Source organism: Palaemon carinicauda, chromosome 38 (genome assembly GCF_036898095.1).
Source record: "Palaemon carinicauda isolate YSFRI2023 chromosome 38, ASM3689809v2, whole genome shotgun sequence".
NCBI classification, from domain to species: Eukaryota; Metazoa; Arthropoda; class Malacostraca; order Decapoda; family Palaemonidae; genus Palaemon; species Palaemon carinicauda.
In genome coordinates, this window is record NC_090762.1 from 50,535,438 (window position 1) to 50,553,597 (window position 18,160).

At 43.1% G+C, this 18,160-nt stretch overlaps 1 protein-coding gene across 1 annotated transcript in view; it reads left to right on the forward strand.

Moving 5' to 3' along the window:
• LOC137630620 (uncharacterized) overlaps positions 1-18,160 on the forward strand; it is an 84,666-nt gene extending 66,506 nt beyond the window's left edge. The window contains exon 8 of the mRNA XM_068362224.1: positions 192-18,160. Coding sequence (XP_068218325.1) covers positions 192-16,405 — 16,214 coding nt within the window. The 3' untranslated portion in view covers positions 16,406-18,160. The remainder of the gene's footprint in view (positions 1-191) is intronic.

Consider the following 18,160-nt stretch of genomic DNA (forward strand, 5'->3'; position numbering starts at 1 on the left):
CTGTAAGTTTAAATTTAGAAATAGTTAAAGCATGTATTAGTTATTTATAACTACCTTCAAATTTCTAACTTGTGGGCATCCTGTCTATATGAGATTCTGGATTCATACTTGAATTAGAATTATCCTGAAAGATACTTTTCAGTTTGAATAATCTTTTAAATTCTATTGATTTAATTTTCTTATTGTTTTAGGTGTCAGCACAAATAAAAACAGTTACACTGTTGTCCAAGGTGAGAGAGTCGAAAGAAAACACTACCAAGACTCTTTAAAACTAGACGGTGAATTTACCAGTGTGTCATCTAGCAAAGAAACCTATCAGAAACACGAATCCCTTGCACAGTCTCAGCGAGTTATTCATCAAGATAACATGAGGATCGAAGGAGAACTCGAGACAATGCAGTCCTCTGCACATACAGAATTTACAGAAAAGACAGGAGAAAAGCCAAAACTGCAGAGGAAAAAGACTTGGACAAAACTGGAAGGAGAGATGTACATGAATAGATCTAATGCCGAATATAGTACATATGAGCAGGCTGAACGATCAAAAATAACCAGACATGAAGATAATCTGAAAATGGAAGGAATATTTGAAGGAAAATCCAAGGAAACTTCACCGCTGAAAGGGGAACGAGAACCATTAAAACGTCATCCTGATAACCTTAAGATAGAAGGTACCTTTGAGGGAAAACCAACAGATGCAACACCTTTGGGGGAAAGAGCTCCAATGAAGAAACACCCCGACAATCTCCGACTTGAGGGAGATTTTGAAGGGAAACCCCAAGATGATGCTCCAATGGGAGAAAGAGCTGCAATTAAGCGATACCCTGATAATTTAAAACTCTCGGGTGATATTGAAGTGAAGCCAACTGAAGGGTTGCCAATGCCAGAGAGAGAATCAATTAAAAGGTATCCAGATAACTTGAGGATGGAAGGGGAATTTACTGGACGATCAAGAAGCCGTAGCCCTGTGAAGGGAGAGCGTCCAATGATAAAGCGTCATCCGGATAATCTAAAAATGGAAGGTACTTTTGAGGGTATGGACAGAAGTCGCAGTCCAACAAAAGGTGAGAGAGTATCCCCAAAGAAACACCCAGACAACTTGAAAGTTGAAGGAGATTTTCTCGGTCGTTCACCAGAATCTCCTCCAAAGGGTGAACGAGCACCTATCAAGAAGCATCCTGATAATCTAAAAATCGAAGGAGATTTTGAACCAAAACCAAGAGGCAGGAGTCCGGTTAAAGGAGAAAGAGCAAAGACGAAAAAACATCCTGACAACCTCAAACTGCAAGGAGATTTTGAAGGTAAACCTCAAGATCAGACACCTCTCAAAGGAGAAAGGGCTAAGGTTGTCCGACGAGAAGATCAGCTACACATGGAGGGAGAATTTAATGTAGAAAAGAGGGAACAAATGACTTTTAAAGGAGAAAGAGCCGAAATCCAGAGACATGAAGATTCTTTGAAACTGGAAGGAAGCTTTACAGGCAAGGAATATGAATACCAAAAGCTCCATGGTGAAAGAGCTAAAGCAGTGAGGTATGAAGATAACCTTAAAATGCAAGGAGATTTTACACCACGCCCTGCTGAAGGAGCACCTGTTGGTGAAAGAGCGCCTATCAAAAAATACCCAGATAACATAAAATTATCGGGAGACTTCACTGGTAAACCTCGTGAGGATGCACCCTATGGAGAAAGGTTGCCTACAAAGAAACACCCTGATAACCTTCGCATGAGTGGTGACTTCCATGGGAAAGAGGAAGATTACAGAAGTTTTAAAGGTGAAAGGGCAGAGATAATCCATCACAGGGATAATCTTCACATGGAGGGAGAGTTCATTGGTAAAGAATATGAAAAAGTCACAGTAGGCGAACGAGTATCAATCAGAAAACATCCTGACAATCTTCGAATGGAAGGTGATTTCACAGCATCAAAACCTGGAGAGGCTCCAAAAGGAGAAAGAGCTCCAATAAAAAGGCACCCTGACAATTTAACCATGACAGGAGAATTCATTGGAAAGGAGGAAGACTATAGGGTCATGAGAGGGGAAAGGGCAGACGTAGTCAGAAGGGAAGACAATTTGCGGATGGAAGGCGAGTTTATTGGCAAAGAGTATGAACAAATAACCGTAGGTGAAAGAGCAGCTGTAAGGCGACATCCAGACAATCTGCAAATGAATGGAGAATTTTATGCTCCAAGACCAGGTGAAGCACCAAGAGGAGAGCGAGCGCCAGTTAAGAAACATCCTGATAACCTTCAGATGAATGGAGATTTTTATGCTCCAACCCCAGGGGAAGCTCCAAGAGGAGAAAGAGCTCCTGTAAAAAAGCATCCTGATAATTTGAAAATGACAGGAAGCTTCCATGGCAAAGAAGAAGAATACAAAATAGTCAAAGGTGAAAGGGTCAAGGTAGTCAGAAGGGAAGATAACCTTCATATGGAAGGAGAATTCATTGGAAAGGAATATGAGCAAGTCACAATTGGAGAAAGAGCAGAAATTAGGAGACATGATGATAACCTGCGCATGGTAGGAGAATTCACTGGAAAACCACGAGAAGATGCTCCTCGAGCTGAGCGTGCACCAGTAAAGAGGCATCCTGATAATCTCAAAATGGATGGTGAATTTACAGCTCCAACACCAGGGGAAGCACCCAGGGGTGAACGAGCTGCAGTAAGAAAACATCCAGATAATTTGAAAATGATTGGAGATTTTGAAGGTAGGCCAAGAGAAGATGCTCCCTATGCTGAAAGAGCTCCAGTCAAAAAACATCCTGATAATCTTCGTATGGATGGAGACTTCTATGCCCCAACTCCGGGAGAAGCTCCACGTGGTGAGCGTGCTCCTGTTAAAAAACACCCAGACAATTTAAGAATGGCAGGAGACTTTGAAGGAAAACCAAGAGAAGATGCACCATACACTCAAAGAGAACCAGGAAAGAAACATCCAGACAATCTTCGCATGGATGGAGACTTCTATGCACCAACTCCTGGAGAAGCTCCAAGAGGTGAACGAGCACCAGTAAAGAAACATCCCGATAACCTGAAAATGGGTGGAGACTTTGAAGGAAAGCCTCGTGAAGATGCTCCACAAGGGGAAAGAGCCCCTGTTCAAAGACATCCAGACAATCTAAAAATGGATGGAGATTTTTATGCACCTAAACCTGGAGAAGCTCCTCGTGGCGAACGAGCAAGGGTCAAAAAGTATGTAGATAATCTCAAAATGGTGGGAGAATTCCAAGGAAAAGAAGAAGAATATAAAGTGATAAGAGGTGAAAGAGTTGAAGTAATAAGGAGAGAAGATAATCTGCACATGGAGGGTGAATTTATTGGTAAGGAGCATGAGCAAGTTACTATTGGCGAAAGAGCTGCAATAAAGAAGCATCCAGATAACTTGCGCATGGTTGGCGATTTCACTGGAAAACCTAAGGATGAAGCACCATATGCTGAAAGAGCACCTGTTAAGAAACATCCTGACAATCTAAAAATGGATGGGGATTTCTATGCTCCTACACCTGGAGAAGCCCCAAGAGGAGAACGTGCTCCAGTAAAGAAACACCCTGATAATCTGAAAATGGGTGGAGACTTTGAAGGAAAGCCTCGAGAAGATGCACCATATGGTCAGAGAGAACCTGTGAAGAAACATCCAGATAATCTGAGAATGGATGGAGATTTCTATGCCCCAACTCCAGGTGAAGCACCACGTGGGGAACGAGCTCCAGTAAAGAAGCATCCTGATAACCTTAAAATGGCTGGAGACTTCGAAGGGAAACCTCGAGAGGATGCACCTTACGCACAACGAGAACCAGTAAAGAAACATCCGGACAACCTTCGAATGGATGGTGATTTTTATGCCCCAACTCCTGGAGAAGCACCACGTGGTGAACGTGCACCTGTTAGAAAACATCCTGACAACTTAAAAATGGTTGGAGATTTTGAAGGAAAACCACGAGAGGATGCTCCATATGCTGAAAGGGCACCTGTCCAGAAGCACCCTGATAACCTGAAAATGGATGGAGACTTCTATGCTCCTACTCCTGGCGAAGCTCCGAGAGGGGAAAGGGCTCCAGTAAAGAAACATCCTGATAACCTAAAAATGGCTGGAGATTTCGAAGGAAAGCCTCGTGAAGATGCACCATATGGCCAGAGAGAGCCTGTAAAGAAACATCCAGACAATCTAAGAATGGATGGAGATTTTTATGCTCCAACTCCAGGAGAGGCTCCTCGTGGTGAAAGAGCTCCAGTGAAGAAGCATGCAGACAATCTAAAAATGGTAGGTGAATTCCAAGGAAAAGAGGAAGAATATAAAATTGTTAGAGGAGAAAGAGTTGAAGTGATACGACGGGAAGATAATCTTCATATGGAGGGTGAGTTTATTGGGAAGGAATATGAACAGATTACTGTTGGTGAAAGAGCAGCAATCAAGAAGCATCCAGATAACTTAAAACTGTTGGGTGATTTTCAAGGTAAACCACGTGAGGATGCTCCTTATGCAGAACGAGCTCCAGTTAAGAAACACCCAGACAATCTGAAAATGGATGGAGATTTCTATGCTCCTACTCCAGGTGAAGCACCACGTGGTGAACGAGCTCCTGTAAAGAAACATCCTGACAATCTGAGAATGGTGGGAGACTTTGAAGGGAAACCTCGTGAAGATGCTCCATATGCTGAAAGAGCTCCTGTTCAAAAGCATCCTGATAACCTTAGAATGGATGGAGACTTCTATGCCCCAACTCCTGGGGAAGCACCACGTGGGGAACGCGCTCCAGTAAAGAAGCATCCGGATAATCTTAAAATGGCTGGAGACTTTGAAGGGAAACCTCGAGAGGATGCACCTTACGCCCAACGAGAACCAGTAAAGAAACACCCAGACAACCTTCGAATGGATGGTGATTTTTATGCACCAACTCCTGGAGAAGCACCACGCGGTGAACGTGCACCTGTTAGAAAACATCCTGACAACTTAAAAATGGTTGGAGATTTTGAAGGAAAACCTCGTGAGGATGCACCTTATGCAGAAAGGGCACCTGTCCAGAAGCACCCTGATAACCTGAGAATGGATGGAGACTTCTATGCTCCTACACCTGGGGAAGCTCCAAGAGGGGAAAGAGCTCCAGTAAAGAAACATCCTGATAACCTAAAAATGGCCGGAGACTTCGAAGGAAAGCCCCGTGAAGATGCGCCATATGCAAAAAGAGAACCTGGTCATAAACATCCTGATAATCTTAGAATGGATGGAGACTTTTATGCTCCCACACCTGGAGAAGCTCCAAGAGGTGAACGAGCTCCTGTAAAGAAACATCCTGATAATCTTAAAATGGTTGGTGACTTTGAAGGAAAGCCTCGTGAAGATGCACCATATGGTCAGAGAGAGCCCGTAAAGAAACATCCAGACAATCTTAGAATGGATGGAGATTTCTACGCTCCAACTCCAGGAGAGGCTCCTCGTGGTGAAAGAGCTCCAGTGAAGAAGCATGCGGACAATCTAAAAATGGTAGGTGAATTCCATGGAAAAGAGGAAGAATATAAAGTTGTTAGGGGAGAAAGAGTTGAAGTGATACGACGGGAAGATAATCTTCATATGGAGGGTGAGTTTATTGGGAAGGAATATGAACAGATTACTGTTGGTGAAAGAGCAGCAATCAAGAAGCATCCAGATAACTTAAAACTGTTGGGTGATTTTCAAGGTAAACCACGTGAGGATGCTCCTTATGCAGAACGAGCCCCAGTTAAGAAACACCCAGACAATCTGAAAATGGATGGAGATTTTTATGCTCCTACTCCAGGTGAAGCACCACGTGGTGAACGAGCTCCTGTAAAGAAACATCCTGACAATCTAAGAATGGTGGGAGACTTTGAAGGGAAACCCCGTGAAGATGCTCCATATGCTGAAAGAGCTCCTGTTCAAAAGCATCCTGATAACCTTAGAATGGATGGAGACTTCTATGCCCCTACTCCTGGTGAAGCACCGCGAGGCGAACGAGCTCCAGTAAAGAGGCATCCTGATAACCTTAAAATGGTTGGAGACTTTGAAGGAAAACCTCGAGAGGATGCACCTTATGCAGAAAGGGCACCTGTCCAGAAGCACCCTGATAACCTGAAAATGGATGGAGACTTCTATGCTCCTACACCAGGAGAAGCTCCAAGAGGGGAAAGAGCTCCAGTAAAGAAACATCCTGATAACCTCAAAATGGCCGGAGATTTCGAAGGAAAGCCTCGTGAAGATGCGCCATATGCAAAAAGGGAACCTGGTCACAAACATCCTGATAATCTCAGAATGGATGGAGATTTCTATGCTCCTACACCTGGAGAGGCTCCAAGAGGTGAACGAGCTCCAGTAAAGAAACATCCTGATAATCTTAAAATGGTTGGTGACTTTGAAGGAAAGCCTCGAGAAGATGCGCCATATGCTAGAAGAGAACCTGGTCACAAACATCCTGATAATCTCAGAATGGATGGAGACTTCTATGCTCCTACACCTGGTGAGGCTCCACGAGGAGAAAGGGCTCCAGTTAAGAAGCATCCTGATAATCTAAAAATGGCCGGAGACTTTGAAGGAAAGCCTCGTGAGGATGCTCCATATGCAGAGAGAGCAGCTGTTAAGAAACATCCTGATAATCTTAGAATGGATGGAGATTTCTATGCTCCTACACCTGGAGAAGCTCCAAGAGGTGAACGGGCTCCAGTAAAGAAACATCCTGATAATCTTAAAATGGTTGGAGACTTTGAAGGAAAGCCTCGTGAAGATGCGCCATATGCTAGAAGAGAACCTGGTCACAAACATCCTGATAATCTCAGAATGGATGGAGACTTCTATGCTCCTACACCTGGTGAGGCTCCACGAGGAGAAAGGGCTCCAGTTAAGAAGCATCCTGATAATCTAAAAATGGCTGGAGACTTTGAAGGAAAGCCTCGTGAGGATGCTCCATATGCAGAGAGAGCAGCTGTTAAGAAACATCCTGATAATCTTAGAATGGATGGAGATTTCTATGCTCCTACACCTGGAGAAGCTCCAAGAGGTGAACGTGCTCCAGTAAAGAAACATCCAGATAACCTTAAAATGGCCGGAGACTTTGAAGGAAAGCCTCGTGAAGATGCTCCATATGCTAAAAGAGAACCTGGTCACAAACATCCTGATAATCTCAGAATGGATGGAGATTTCTATGCTCCTACACCTGATGAAGCTCCAAGGGGTGAACGGGCTCCTGTAAGGAAACATCCTGATAACCTCAAAATGGTTGGAGACTTTGAAGGAAAGCCTCGAGAAGATGCGCCCTATGCAGAAAGAGCACCTGTTAAGAAGCACCCAGATAATCTCAGAATGGATGGAGATTTCTATGCTCCTACACCGGGAGAAGCTCCAAGGGGTGAACGGGCTCCTGTAAAGAAACATCCTGATAACCTGAGAATGGTAGGCGACTTTGAAGGTAAACCTCGCGAGGACGCACCATTTGCTGAAAGAGCTCCAGTTCAGAAACATCCTGATAATCTCAGAATGGATGGAGACTTCTATGCTCCTACACCTGGAGAAGCTCCAAGAGGTGAACGAGCTCCTGTAAAGAAACATCCTGATAACCTAAAAATGGTTGGAGACTTTGAAGGAAAGCCTCGAGAAGATGCTCCATATGCTGAGAGAGCAGCTGTTAAGAAACATCCTGATAATCTCAGAATGGATGGAGATTTCTATGCTCCTACACCTGGAGAGGCTCCAAGAGGTGAACGGGCTCCAGTAAAGAAACATCCGGATAATCTTAAAATGGTTGGAGACTTTGAAGGAAAGCCTCGAGAAGATGCACCATATGCTAGAAGAGAACCTGGTCACAAACATCCTGATAATCTCAGAATGGATGGAGACTTCTATGCTCCTACACCTGGTGAGGCTCCACGAGGAGAAAGGGCTCCAGTTAAGAAGCATCCTGATAATCTAAAAATGGCAGGAGACTTTGAAGGAAAGCCTCGTGAGGATGCTCCATATGCAGAGAGAGCAGCTGTTAAGAAACATCCTGATAATCTTAGAATGGATGGAGATTTCTATGCTCCTACACCTGGAGAAGCTCCAAGAGGTGAACGTGCTCCAGTAAAGAAACATCCAGATAATCTTAAAATGGTTGGAGACTTTGAAGGAAAGCCTCGTGAAGATGCACCGTATGCAAGAAGAGAACCTGGTCACAAACATCCTGATAATCTCAGAATGGATGGGGACTTCTATGCTCCTACACCTGGAGAGGCTCCACGAGGAGAAAGGGCTCCAGTTAAGAAGCATCCTGATAATCTAAAAATGGCCGGAGACTTTGAAGGAAAGCCTCGTGAGGATGCTCCATATGCTGAGAGAGCTGCTGTTAAGAAACATCCTGATAATCTCAGAATGGATGGAGATTTCTATGCTCCTACCCCTGGAGAGGCTCCAAGAGGTGAACGTGCTCCCGTGAGGAAACATCCTGATAACTTAAAAATGGTTGGAGACTTTGAAGGAAAGCCTCGTGAAGATGCACCATATGCTGAAAGAGCGCCAGTCCAGAAACATCCTGATAATCTCAGAATGGATGGAGACTTCTATGCTCCTACACCTGGAGAAGCTCCAAGAGGTGAACGAGCTCCTGTAAAGAAACATCCTGATAACCTAAAAATGGTTGGAGACTTTGAAGGAAAGCCTCGTGAAGATGCACCATATGCTGAAAGAGCGCCAGTCCAGAAACATCCTGATAATCTCAGAATGGATGGAGATTTCTATGCTCCTACACCTGGGGAAGCTCCAAGAGGTGAACGAGCTCCTGTAAAGAAACATCCGGATAATCTTAAAATGGTTGGAGACTTTGAAGGAAAGCCTCGTGAAGATGCGCCATATGCTAGAAGAGAACCTGGTCACAAACATCCTGATAATCTAAGAATGGATGGAGACTTCTATGCCCCTACACCTGGAGAGGCTCCAAGAGGAGAAAGGGCTCCAGTTAAGAAGCATCCTGATAATCTAAAAATGGCAGGAGACTTTGAAGGAAAGCCTCGTGAGGATGCTCCATATGCAGAGAGAGCAGCTGTTAAGAAACATCCTGATAACCTTAGAATGGATGGAGATTTCTATGCTCCTACCCCTGGAGAGGCTCCAAGAGGTGAACGCGCTCCTGTAAAGAAACATCCTGATAATCTAAAAATGGTCGGAGACTTTGAAGGAAAGCCTCGTGAAGATGCGCCTTATGCTGAAAGAGCTCCAGTCCAGAAACATCCTGATAATCTCAGAATGGATGGAGATTTCTATGCTCCTACACCTGGAGAGGCTCCAAGAGGTGAACGAGCTCCCGTAAAGAAACATCCTGATAACCTGAAAATGGTTGGAGACTTTGAAGGAAAGCCTCGAGAAGATGCTCCATATGCTGAGAGAGCAGCTGTTAAGAAACATCCTGATAATCTCAGAATGGATGGAGATTTCTATGCTCCTACACCAGGAGAGGCTCCAAGAGGTGAACGGGCACCAGTAAAGAAACATCCAGATAATCTTAAAATGGTTGGAGACTTTGAAGGAAAGCCTCGAGAAGATGCACCTTATGCTGAAAGAGCCCCAGTTCAGAAACATCCAGACAACCTTCGCATGGATGGAGACTTCTATGCTCCAACTCCAGGTGAAGCACCTCGTGGTGAACGAGCTCCAGTAAAGAAACATGTAGACAACTTGAAAATGGTTGGGGAATTCCAAGGAAAGGAAGAAGAATTCAAAATGGTTCGCGGTGAGAGAGTTGAAATAATAAGAAGGGAAGATAACCTTCACATGGAAGGAGAGTTTATTGGCAAAGAATATGAACAGGTTACTAAAGGTGAAAGAGCTACCATCAAAAAGCACCATGACAATTTGCGTATGTCAGGAGACTTTACTGGAAAGCCTAGAGAAGAAGCTCCATATGCAGAAAGAGCACCTGTCAAGAAACATCCTGATAATCTCAGGATGGATGGAGATTTCTATGCACCTACCCCAGGAGAAGCTCCAAGAGGTGAACGTGCACCAGTGAAGAAACACCCTGATAACCTAAGAATGGTTGGAGACTTTGAAGGAAAACCTCGTGAAGATGCTCCATATGCAGAGAGGGCTCCTGTTCGTAAACATCCAGATAATCTAAGAATGGATGGAGACTTCTATGCTCCTACACCTGGAGAGGCTCCAAGAGGTGAACGGGCTCCAGTTAAGAAACACCCTGACAACCTTAGAATGGTTGGCGACTTTGAAGGCAAACCTCGAGAAGACGCACCATTTGCTGAAAGAGCTCCAGTTCAGAAACATCCTGATAATCTCAGAATGGATGGAGACTTCTATGCTCCCACACCTGGAGAGGCTCCACGCGGGGAAAGGGCTCCAGTTAAGAAACATCCTGATAATCTAAAAATGGTTGGAGATTTTGAAGGAAAGCCTCGTGAAGATGCGCCATATGCTAGAAGAGAACCTGGTCACAAACATCCTGATAATCTCAGAATGGATGGAGACTTCTATGCTCCTACGCCTGGAGAAGCTCCACGAGGGGAAAGGGCTCCAGTTAAGAAACATCCTGATAATCTAAGAATGGTAGGAGATTTTGAAGGAAAGCCCCGTGAAGATGCACCCTATGCTGAAAGAGCTCCAGTCCAGAAACATCCTGATAATCTCAGAATGGATGGAGATTTCTATGCTCCTACACCTGGAGAAGCTCCAAGAGGTGAAAGGGCTCCAGTTAAGAAACACCCTGATAATCTAAAAATGGTTGGAGACTTTGAAGGAAAGCCTCGAGAAGATGCGCCATATGCTGAAAGAGCTCCAGTCCAGAAACATCCTGATAATCTCAGAATGGATGGAGATTTCTATGCTCCTACACCTGGAGAAGCTCCAAGAGGTGAAAGGGCTCCAGTTAAGAAACATCCTGATAATCTAAAAATGGCTGGAGACTTTGAAGGAAAGCCTCGAGAGGATGCTCCATATGCAGAAAGAGCAGCTGTTAAGAAACATCCTGACAATTTGCGAATGGATGGAGACTTCTATGCTCCAACTCCTGGTGAAGCTCCTAGAGGTGAACGAGCTACAGTTAAAAAGCATGTCGACAACTTAAAAATGGCTGGTGAATTCCATGGAAAAGAAGAGGAATACAAAGTAATAAGAGGAGAACGAGTTGAGGTAATCAGAAGAGAAGACAATTTACGCATGGAGGGAGAATTCATCGGAAAGGAACATGAACAAGTGACCATAGGTGAAAGGGCTTCCATTAAGAAGCATGAAGATAATTTGCGCATGGTGGGTGACTTTACTGGCAAACCACGAGAAGACGCTCCGTTTGCAGAAAGGGCACCTGTTAAAAAACACCCAGACAATCTCAAAATGGATGGTGATTTTTATGCTCCAAAACCAGGAGAAGCACCCCGAGGAGAACGAGCTCCTGTTAGGAAACATCCAGATAATCTCAGAATGGATGGAGACTTTGAAGGAAAGCCTCGTGAAGATGCACCATATGCTGAAAGAGCTCCTGTGCGTAAACACCCTGATAATTTAAGAATGGATGGAGACTTTTATGCTCCAACTCCTGGAGAAGCTCCACGTGGTGAACGTGCTCCTGTGAAAAAGCATCCTGATAACCTCAGAATGGTAGGAGACTTTGAAGGAAAGCCTAGAGAGGATGCGCCTTATGCTGACAGAGCTCCTGTGCAGAAACATCCAGATAATCTAAGAATGGATGGAGACTTCTATGCTCCCACTCCTGGAGAAGCTCCACGAGGTGAACGTGCTCCTGTGAAAAAGCATCCCGATAACCTCAGAATGGTAGGAGACTTTGAAGGAAAGCCTAGAGAGGGTGCACCATATGCTGAAAGGGCTCCTGTGCAGAAACATCCTGATAATCTCAGAATGGATGGAGATTTTTATGCTCCAAGTCCTGGTGAAGCTCCGAAAGGAGAAAGGGCACCCATTAGAAAACATGTAGATAACCTTCAAATGACTGGAGAATTCCGTGGAAAAGAACAGGAGTATAAAACTATCCGAGGAGAAAGAGTTGAAGTTGTTAGACGCGAAGACAATCTTCGTATGGAGGGAGAATTCATTGGTAAAGAATATGAGCAAGTGACAATGGGTGAAAGAGCATCAATTAAGAGACATGCTGATAATCTGCGAATGGATGGAGACTTTATTGCCCCAACTCCTGAAGAAGCTCCAAGAGGTGAACGGGCTCCTGTTAAGAAACACCCTGACAATCTTCGAATGGTGGGAGACTTTGAAGGAAAACCACGTGACGATATTCCATTTGGAGAGAGAGCTCCGGTGAAGAAGCACCCTGACAATTTGCGAATGGATGGAGATTTCTATGCCCCATCTCAGGGAGATGCTCCAAGAGGAGAAAGAGCACCAATTAAGAAACACCCAGATAATCTTAAAATGACAGGTGATTTTGAAGGTAAGCCTCGTGAAGGTGCTCCGCAAGCTGAGAGAGCTCCGGTGCAAAAGCATCCTGACAACTTAAAAATGGGTGGTGAGTTCTATGCTCCTACTCAAAAGGGGGCACCTCAAGGTGAACGTGCACAAGTGAAAAAGCACCAAGATAATCTTAAAATAACTGGTGAATTCCTTGGCAAAGAAGAGGAATACAAGGTAACCAAAGGGGAGAGAGTTGATATAGTTCGAAGAGAGGACAACCTGCGAATGGAAGGAGAATTCATAGGCAAGGAGCAAGAGCGTATAACGAAAGGAGAAAGAGCAGTTGTTAAGAAGCACCCAGATAATTTGCGAATGGATGGAGACTTTTATGCACCCCTTTCAGAGGATGTTCCACATGGTGAACGTGCACCTGTTAAGAAACATCCTGATAACCTTCGCATGGATGGTGACTTCTATGCTCCATCACCTGGAGAAGCACCCCGAGGAGAACGTGCTCCTGTAAAGAAACATCCAGATAATCTGAAAATGGAAGGAGCATTTGAAGCGCCTAAGCATGATGGTGTACCAAAGGGTGAAAGGGCACCAGTCAAGAAACATCCAGATCACTTAAGACCAGAAGGTGATTTTGCTGGGCGACCACGAGATGATCAGCCTATTCGTGGAGAGAGAGCTCAAATCAAGCGAACGGAGGATAACTTGCATATGGAAGGGGAATGGGTTGGAAAATCAAGTACTCATTATGACTACCCTGTGGTTTCAGGTGTCCGAAGTGAAGTTCATCGTCAAGAGGATAACTTGAAACAAGAAGGAGAATTTACTGGTAGGTCTCAGTTCTCTGATGACTACCAGTTGTATCAGACCAAGAGGTCAGAAATAGTCAAGCATTCTGACAACCTTAAAGTTGAAGGTCAATATCACCTGGAAACACTACAAAAGGATGAATATAAAATGCACAAAGGAGTCCGGGCAGAAATAAAAAAATATAGCGACAACTTACATATGGAAGGGGAATTTACTGGACGATCACAAGATAAGGTGCATTTACAGGGAGAACGAGCATCAGTGGTACAGCATGCTGATCATCTTCGCACTGAAGGTGAATTTGAGGGCAAACCTAAAGAAACTGCTCCAGCTGGAGAGAGAGCCCCAGTGAAGAAGCACCCAGATAATCTTAAGCTTGAGGGTACCTTTGAAGGAAAAGCAATAGAAAGTGTTCTGAGAGGTGAACGAGCAGCAGTAAAGAAGCATGAAGACTCTCTCAAATTAGAAGGAACATTTGAAGGAAGACAGACAACTGAAGAGGTAAGAGGTGAACGAGCGGAAATTAAGCGACACGCTGATACACTGAAAATGGAAGGAGATATGTCATTCACAAGAGAAGAAGCAGCTGTCAGAGGAGAACGAGCTGAGATTAGCAGACATACTGATAACCTCAAGATGGAAGGTGATCTTGAAGTAACGAAGAAAACATATGCTATAAAAGGAGAAAGAGCAGAAATAAAGAAACATGAAGATACTCTTAAAACTACAGGAGAATTTGAAGGAAGAAAGGTGTCATCAGTTCGTCGTGGAGAGAGGGCAGAGATTAAGAGACAGCAGGACAATCTGAAAATGGAAGGAGATTTGTCCATAGAAAGGAAGGAATCTGTTATCAAGGGTGAACGCGCTGCTATTAAAAAACATGAGGATTCTCTCAAACTCGAAGGAGATATGACATTTGTGAGAGAGGAAACAGTTGGAAGGGGTGAGAGAGCTCAAATTAAGAAACACGAAGACTCGTTGAAAATGGAAGGAAAGTTTGAAGGTAGAAGAAAATCTTCAGTTACTGGAAGAGGTGAAAGGGCAGACGTTAAAAAGCCAAAGGATAATCTTAAACAAGAAGGAGAATTCCAAGGAAGTCGTACTACTGTAGTAGGAAGGGGTGAAAGAGCTGCAATTAAAAAGCATAAAGATAATTTGAAGTTGGAGGGTTCCATGGACATTTCTAGAGAATCAAAAGTTGTAACAAGAGGTGAACGTGCAGAAATTAAAAAGCACGAGGAGTCCTTGAAATTGGAGGGTACTTTTGAAGGAAGAAGGAAGAGTACAACAACATTTAAAGGGGAACGTGCTGAAATTAAAAGGCAGGAAGATCACCTTAAATTAGAAGGTTCACATGAAGGGTTCCAGAGAACAAGTACTCCAAATAAAGATAGTGTGAAGAGAAATGAAACGTTCAGAGTGAAAGGAGAAAGAGCTCAAATTAAAAAACATGAGGATAACCTCAAAATGGAGGGTGACTTCTATGGAGGTTCACCAAATGTTAGTCCTATAAAAGGAGACAGGGCTGATGTGAAAAAGCCCAAAGATAATTTGGCCGTTACAGGTGACTTTGCAGGAAGACCGAAGGACCTTCCAGGAGTTGGCGAGAAACGATCACCTTTTAAATATGATGATCATTTGAAAATGGAGGGTGATTTTGAAGGTAAACCCAGGGGTTCCCCAGGCAGGGGAGAACGTCTACCACAAAAAAGACATCCAGACAATCTGAAACTCGAGGGAGATATTGTTGGACCTTCTAAGGACAAGCCTGGAGTTGGTGAAAAGTTGCCTCAAAAGAGATATCCAGATAACCTAAAAATGGAAGGTTCTTTTGAAGGACGACCCAAAGACAGTCCAGGAGTTGGTTCAAAGGTGTCACAAAAGAGATATCCAGATAATCTTCATCCAGAAGGTGACATTGAAAGTCCTGTAAGAGGAAGTCCAGGAGCTGGTGAACGTCTTCCACAAAAACGATACCCAGACAATCTGAAAATGGAAGGAGAATTTGAGGGACGGCGCAGCTCAACTCAGGTTAAGGGTAGTAGAGCAGGAATTACAAGACATGAGGACAATTTGAAGATGGAAGGTGAATTTGCAACTTCTAGAACTGAAAAGACAACGGTCAATGGAAGAATAGAATCTCAAAAGGTTCAAGGCTTTGCTGTTGATGGAAGCGTTGAGACAACTTCAAGAGTTAAACGTGATGCAGTTGATTCACAAAGGGTTCAAGGATTCTCTGTTGATGGCAATGTAGATAGGTCTTCAAAAGTTAGACGAGACACAGTTGTGCTGAGATCAGCTGCAGATTCTGCTATAACAAAAACTGAAGAATCATCATCACTTCATAAGTCTAGCTCTGCAAAAACAGATTCTAACACCAAAAGGGATGTACAAACAGTTGAATCTTACACTGCAGATGGTCGCAAAATCACCAGGATCATTACCAAAGAATCAAGAGAAAGTAAATCCGCATCTCGTGCCGAATCACGAGCGACAAGTGTAAAAACTACGTCTGAGCAAAGAAATATCTCTTCAGCTGAGGCTAAACTAGAATCCTCCAGTACTAGTGAAAGTAGAGTAGCAGGTGGTTCTGCCAGTCGAACAGCAAAAGCGAAATCTCCCCCACCGGGTGCAACTCCTGTTACTCCTACTGGACGTAAGCATCACAGCCAGTCGTCATTCTCCCTTGGGGAAGATTCAAGTATCACCATGGATACCACAAAGCACTCAAGTGCAGTACACAAATCCACCTCTGCAAGTCATATTAGTTTAGATTCTAAACTGGAGTCTTCTGCTTCTACTAAGGAAATGGCCTCGTCTCTGCGACAGGCAGACGCCCTAGATTTAAGAGGTGGCGCAAAAACAGATATGACTCGAAGTGCAAGTCATTCTTCTCATCTGGCAGGTAGCTCTCAAGAAGAATACCGTAAATGGTCGGCTAACCACCAACATCAAAGTGAACAGCGACAGATGTCTAGTAGTAGTCGCACAGAACAGCGACAAGTGTCTAAAACTAATAGAGTTGAACAACAGCGTGTAGCCCGAGGTCGCGGAAATTCTTCTTCCATTACCTTCCATTCTGAATATGATCCTTGGAGAGATGCAACCATAACCAGACGGGGTGAATGGCAAATAGTTACACCATGCCCGGCATCTTTACTCGAGACTCGCTCCTCAAACTACAAACAGGGCCATGAAACAAAGGATCACAAATTCTATATGCCTGTCGTTGAGTAAAAAGGACTTCATAATGCAGCTTATGGCAAGCACTTAAATCATTAACTCTATTCAATGCCAACTGCAGCTTTTAACTGACTTACTGAGGTTGTTTTGCCATAAATCTACAAGATAGGTTCTTATAGTGACCAGCAGTGCTCATTTTAACCTGTGATGTTGACTGCCTTATGACTGATTCTCCAGTGTTTCTCTATATATCAAAAGGGTTTAAAGCTGTGATTATTTGAAATTTTTCAACAATATAGAACTTAGTGTAAGTGTATAGTGAATACACAATTTTTATCATAACATTTTTAAAGCAACATCACATGCTCACTTTACTTATTTTTTATATAAATAGACAATGAATATGTTTATGTAATGTAAACAGAATGAAGACAATATGTCATGTGCTTCATTTTTACTACTACAGACATATGATGAAGGGATATATTTTTATTCAGTTTTTTAAATATATTAATATAGGAATAGATAATGCTATGTATATTTAAGCATTTTGTCTTTTAAATCATCTGCTCTTGTTTGTTGGGATAAGGGACATCTCCCGACAGATGACAGCAGATTAACATATTTCTTTAGAAGTCTCTGTCTCCGGCCTTGCTCCGCTTGGCCCAGGGCAGATGGCTTGGCCCTGATGTGTTGTGACCAGCCTACTCAGCCAGTAGCCCAGCCCAAATTTTGGGTTCCCTTGACTTAAATGAGGAGGGCTTATGTATTAGCTTTGTTATTTCAAATGGTGCTTGGTTGTGTTACTATAGTTTTATGACGAAACGTTGTATATGACTTGTCAATGCCTAACATTATTTTCTTGGAACATTTTCAAGTTTGTATTTAAATGTTTCCTATTTTCCTATTGTGTTTACGATATTTTAAGATAATATAAAATGTAAACTGAATTTTAGCCTTATTTAGATTCAACTGTTCATTTTATACCATTCAAGAAAGAGTTGTTATAATTTCCAAAGTGCCATAAATTAGCTGGGAGAAGTGCAGATAAAGATAACTGCATCACCACAACTGAGTGTTCACAACAGCAATGGGCGGAAAAAAAAATACCCAAGCTTGAGACTAGGCAATAAATTTCAATTTATTGACCCTATGTCTGCATAAGTGCCCTTTGGGGGTATTCTTCTTATTCTTCTCCTCCTCCTTCTTCTTCTTCTTCATATTATTCCCTTTGAAAGGTGTCATTGCAAGACAACACATGCACAGAAACACTGTCTCGATTATGCAGTTGGTCCATGTATAGTCTACTATGCACCTTTCGACAAATTTGTTTGTTTTGCCTCCCCTGGACAGATAAACAACGCATAGTTCCTAACCGTCGAGCACTTTTTCAGACATCACACTCAAAACTAAGTGTAAATCAAAGCAAAATTTCTGTTCAAAACATGAATACTTCAACAACACTTATTATGAGTTGAAGTTCGTGTCAGCTTTCAATTTTATTTTGTATTTTCTGCTATTTTTCGTGCACTGAATTACTTCTCAGATCTTCAGAAGCGCCCAATTCCACATTATTTATTGTTAACAAACACAATAATTCTTGCTTGTTTTTGTATTTTGCCTCTCAAAGACTTGGGTTTCATAGTGAATTGATTTTGCATCTATTTCAACCAAACGAAAACTTTCCTTGCTGCTTTGTGCACACTGAAGGTTGCTGCTTCTGGGCTTCAATATAATTGTCTTGTATATATTTATGGAAAATACATGTGATATTACAGTTAGCTCAACAATAAAAAGCTTGCTTGTTCA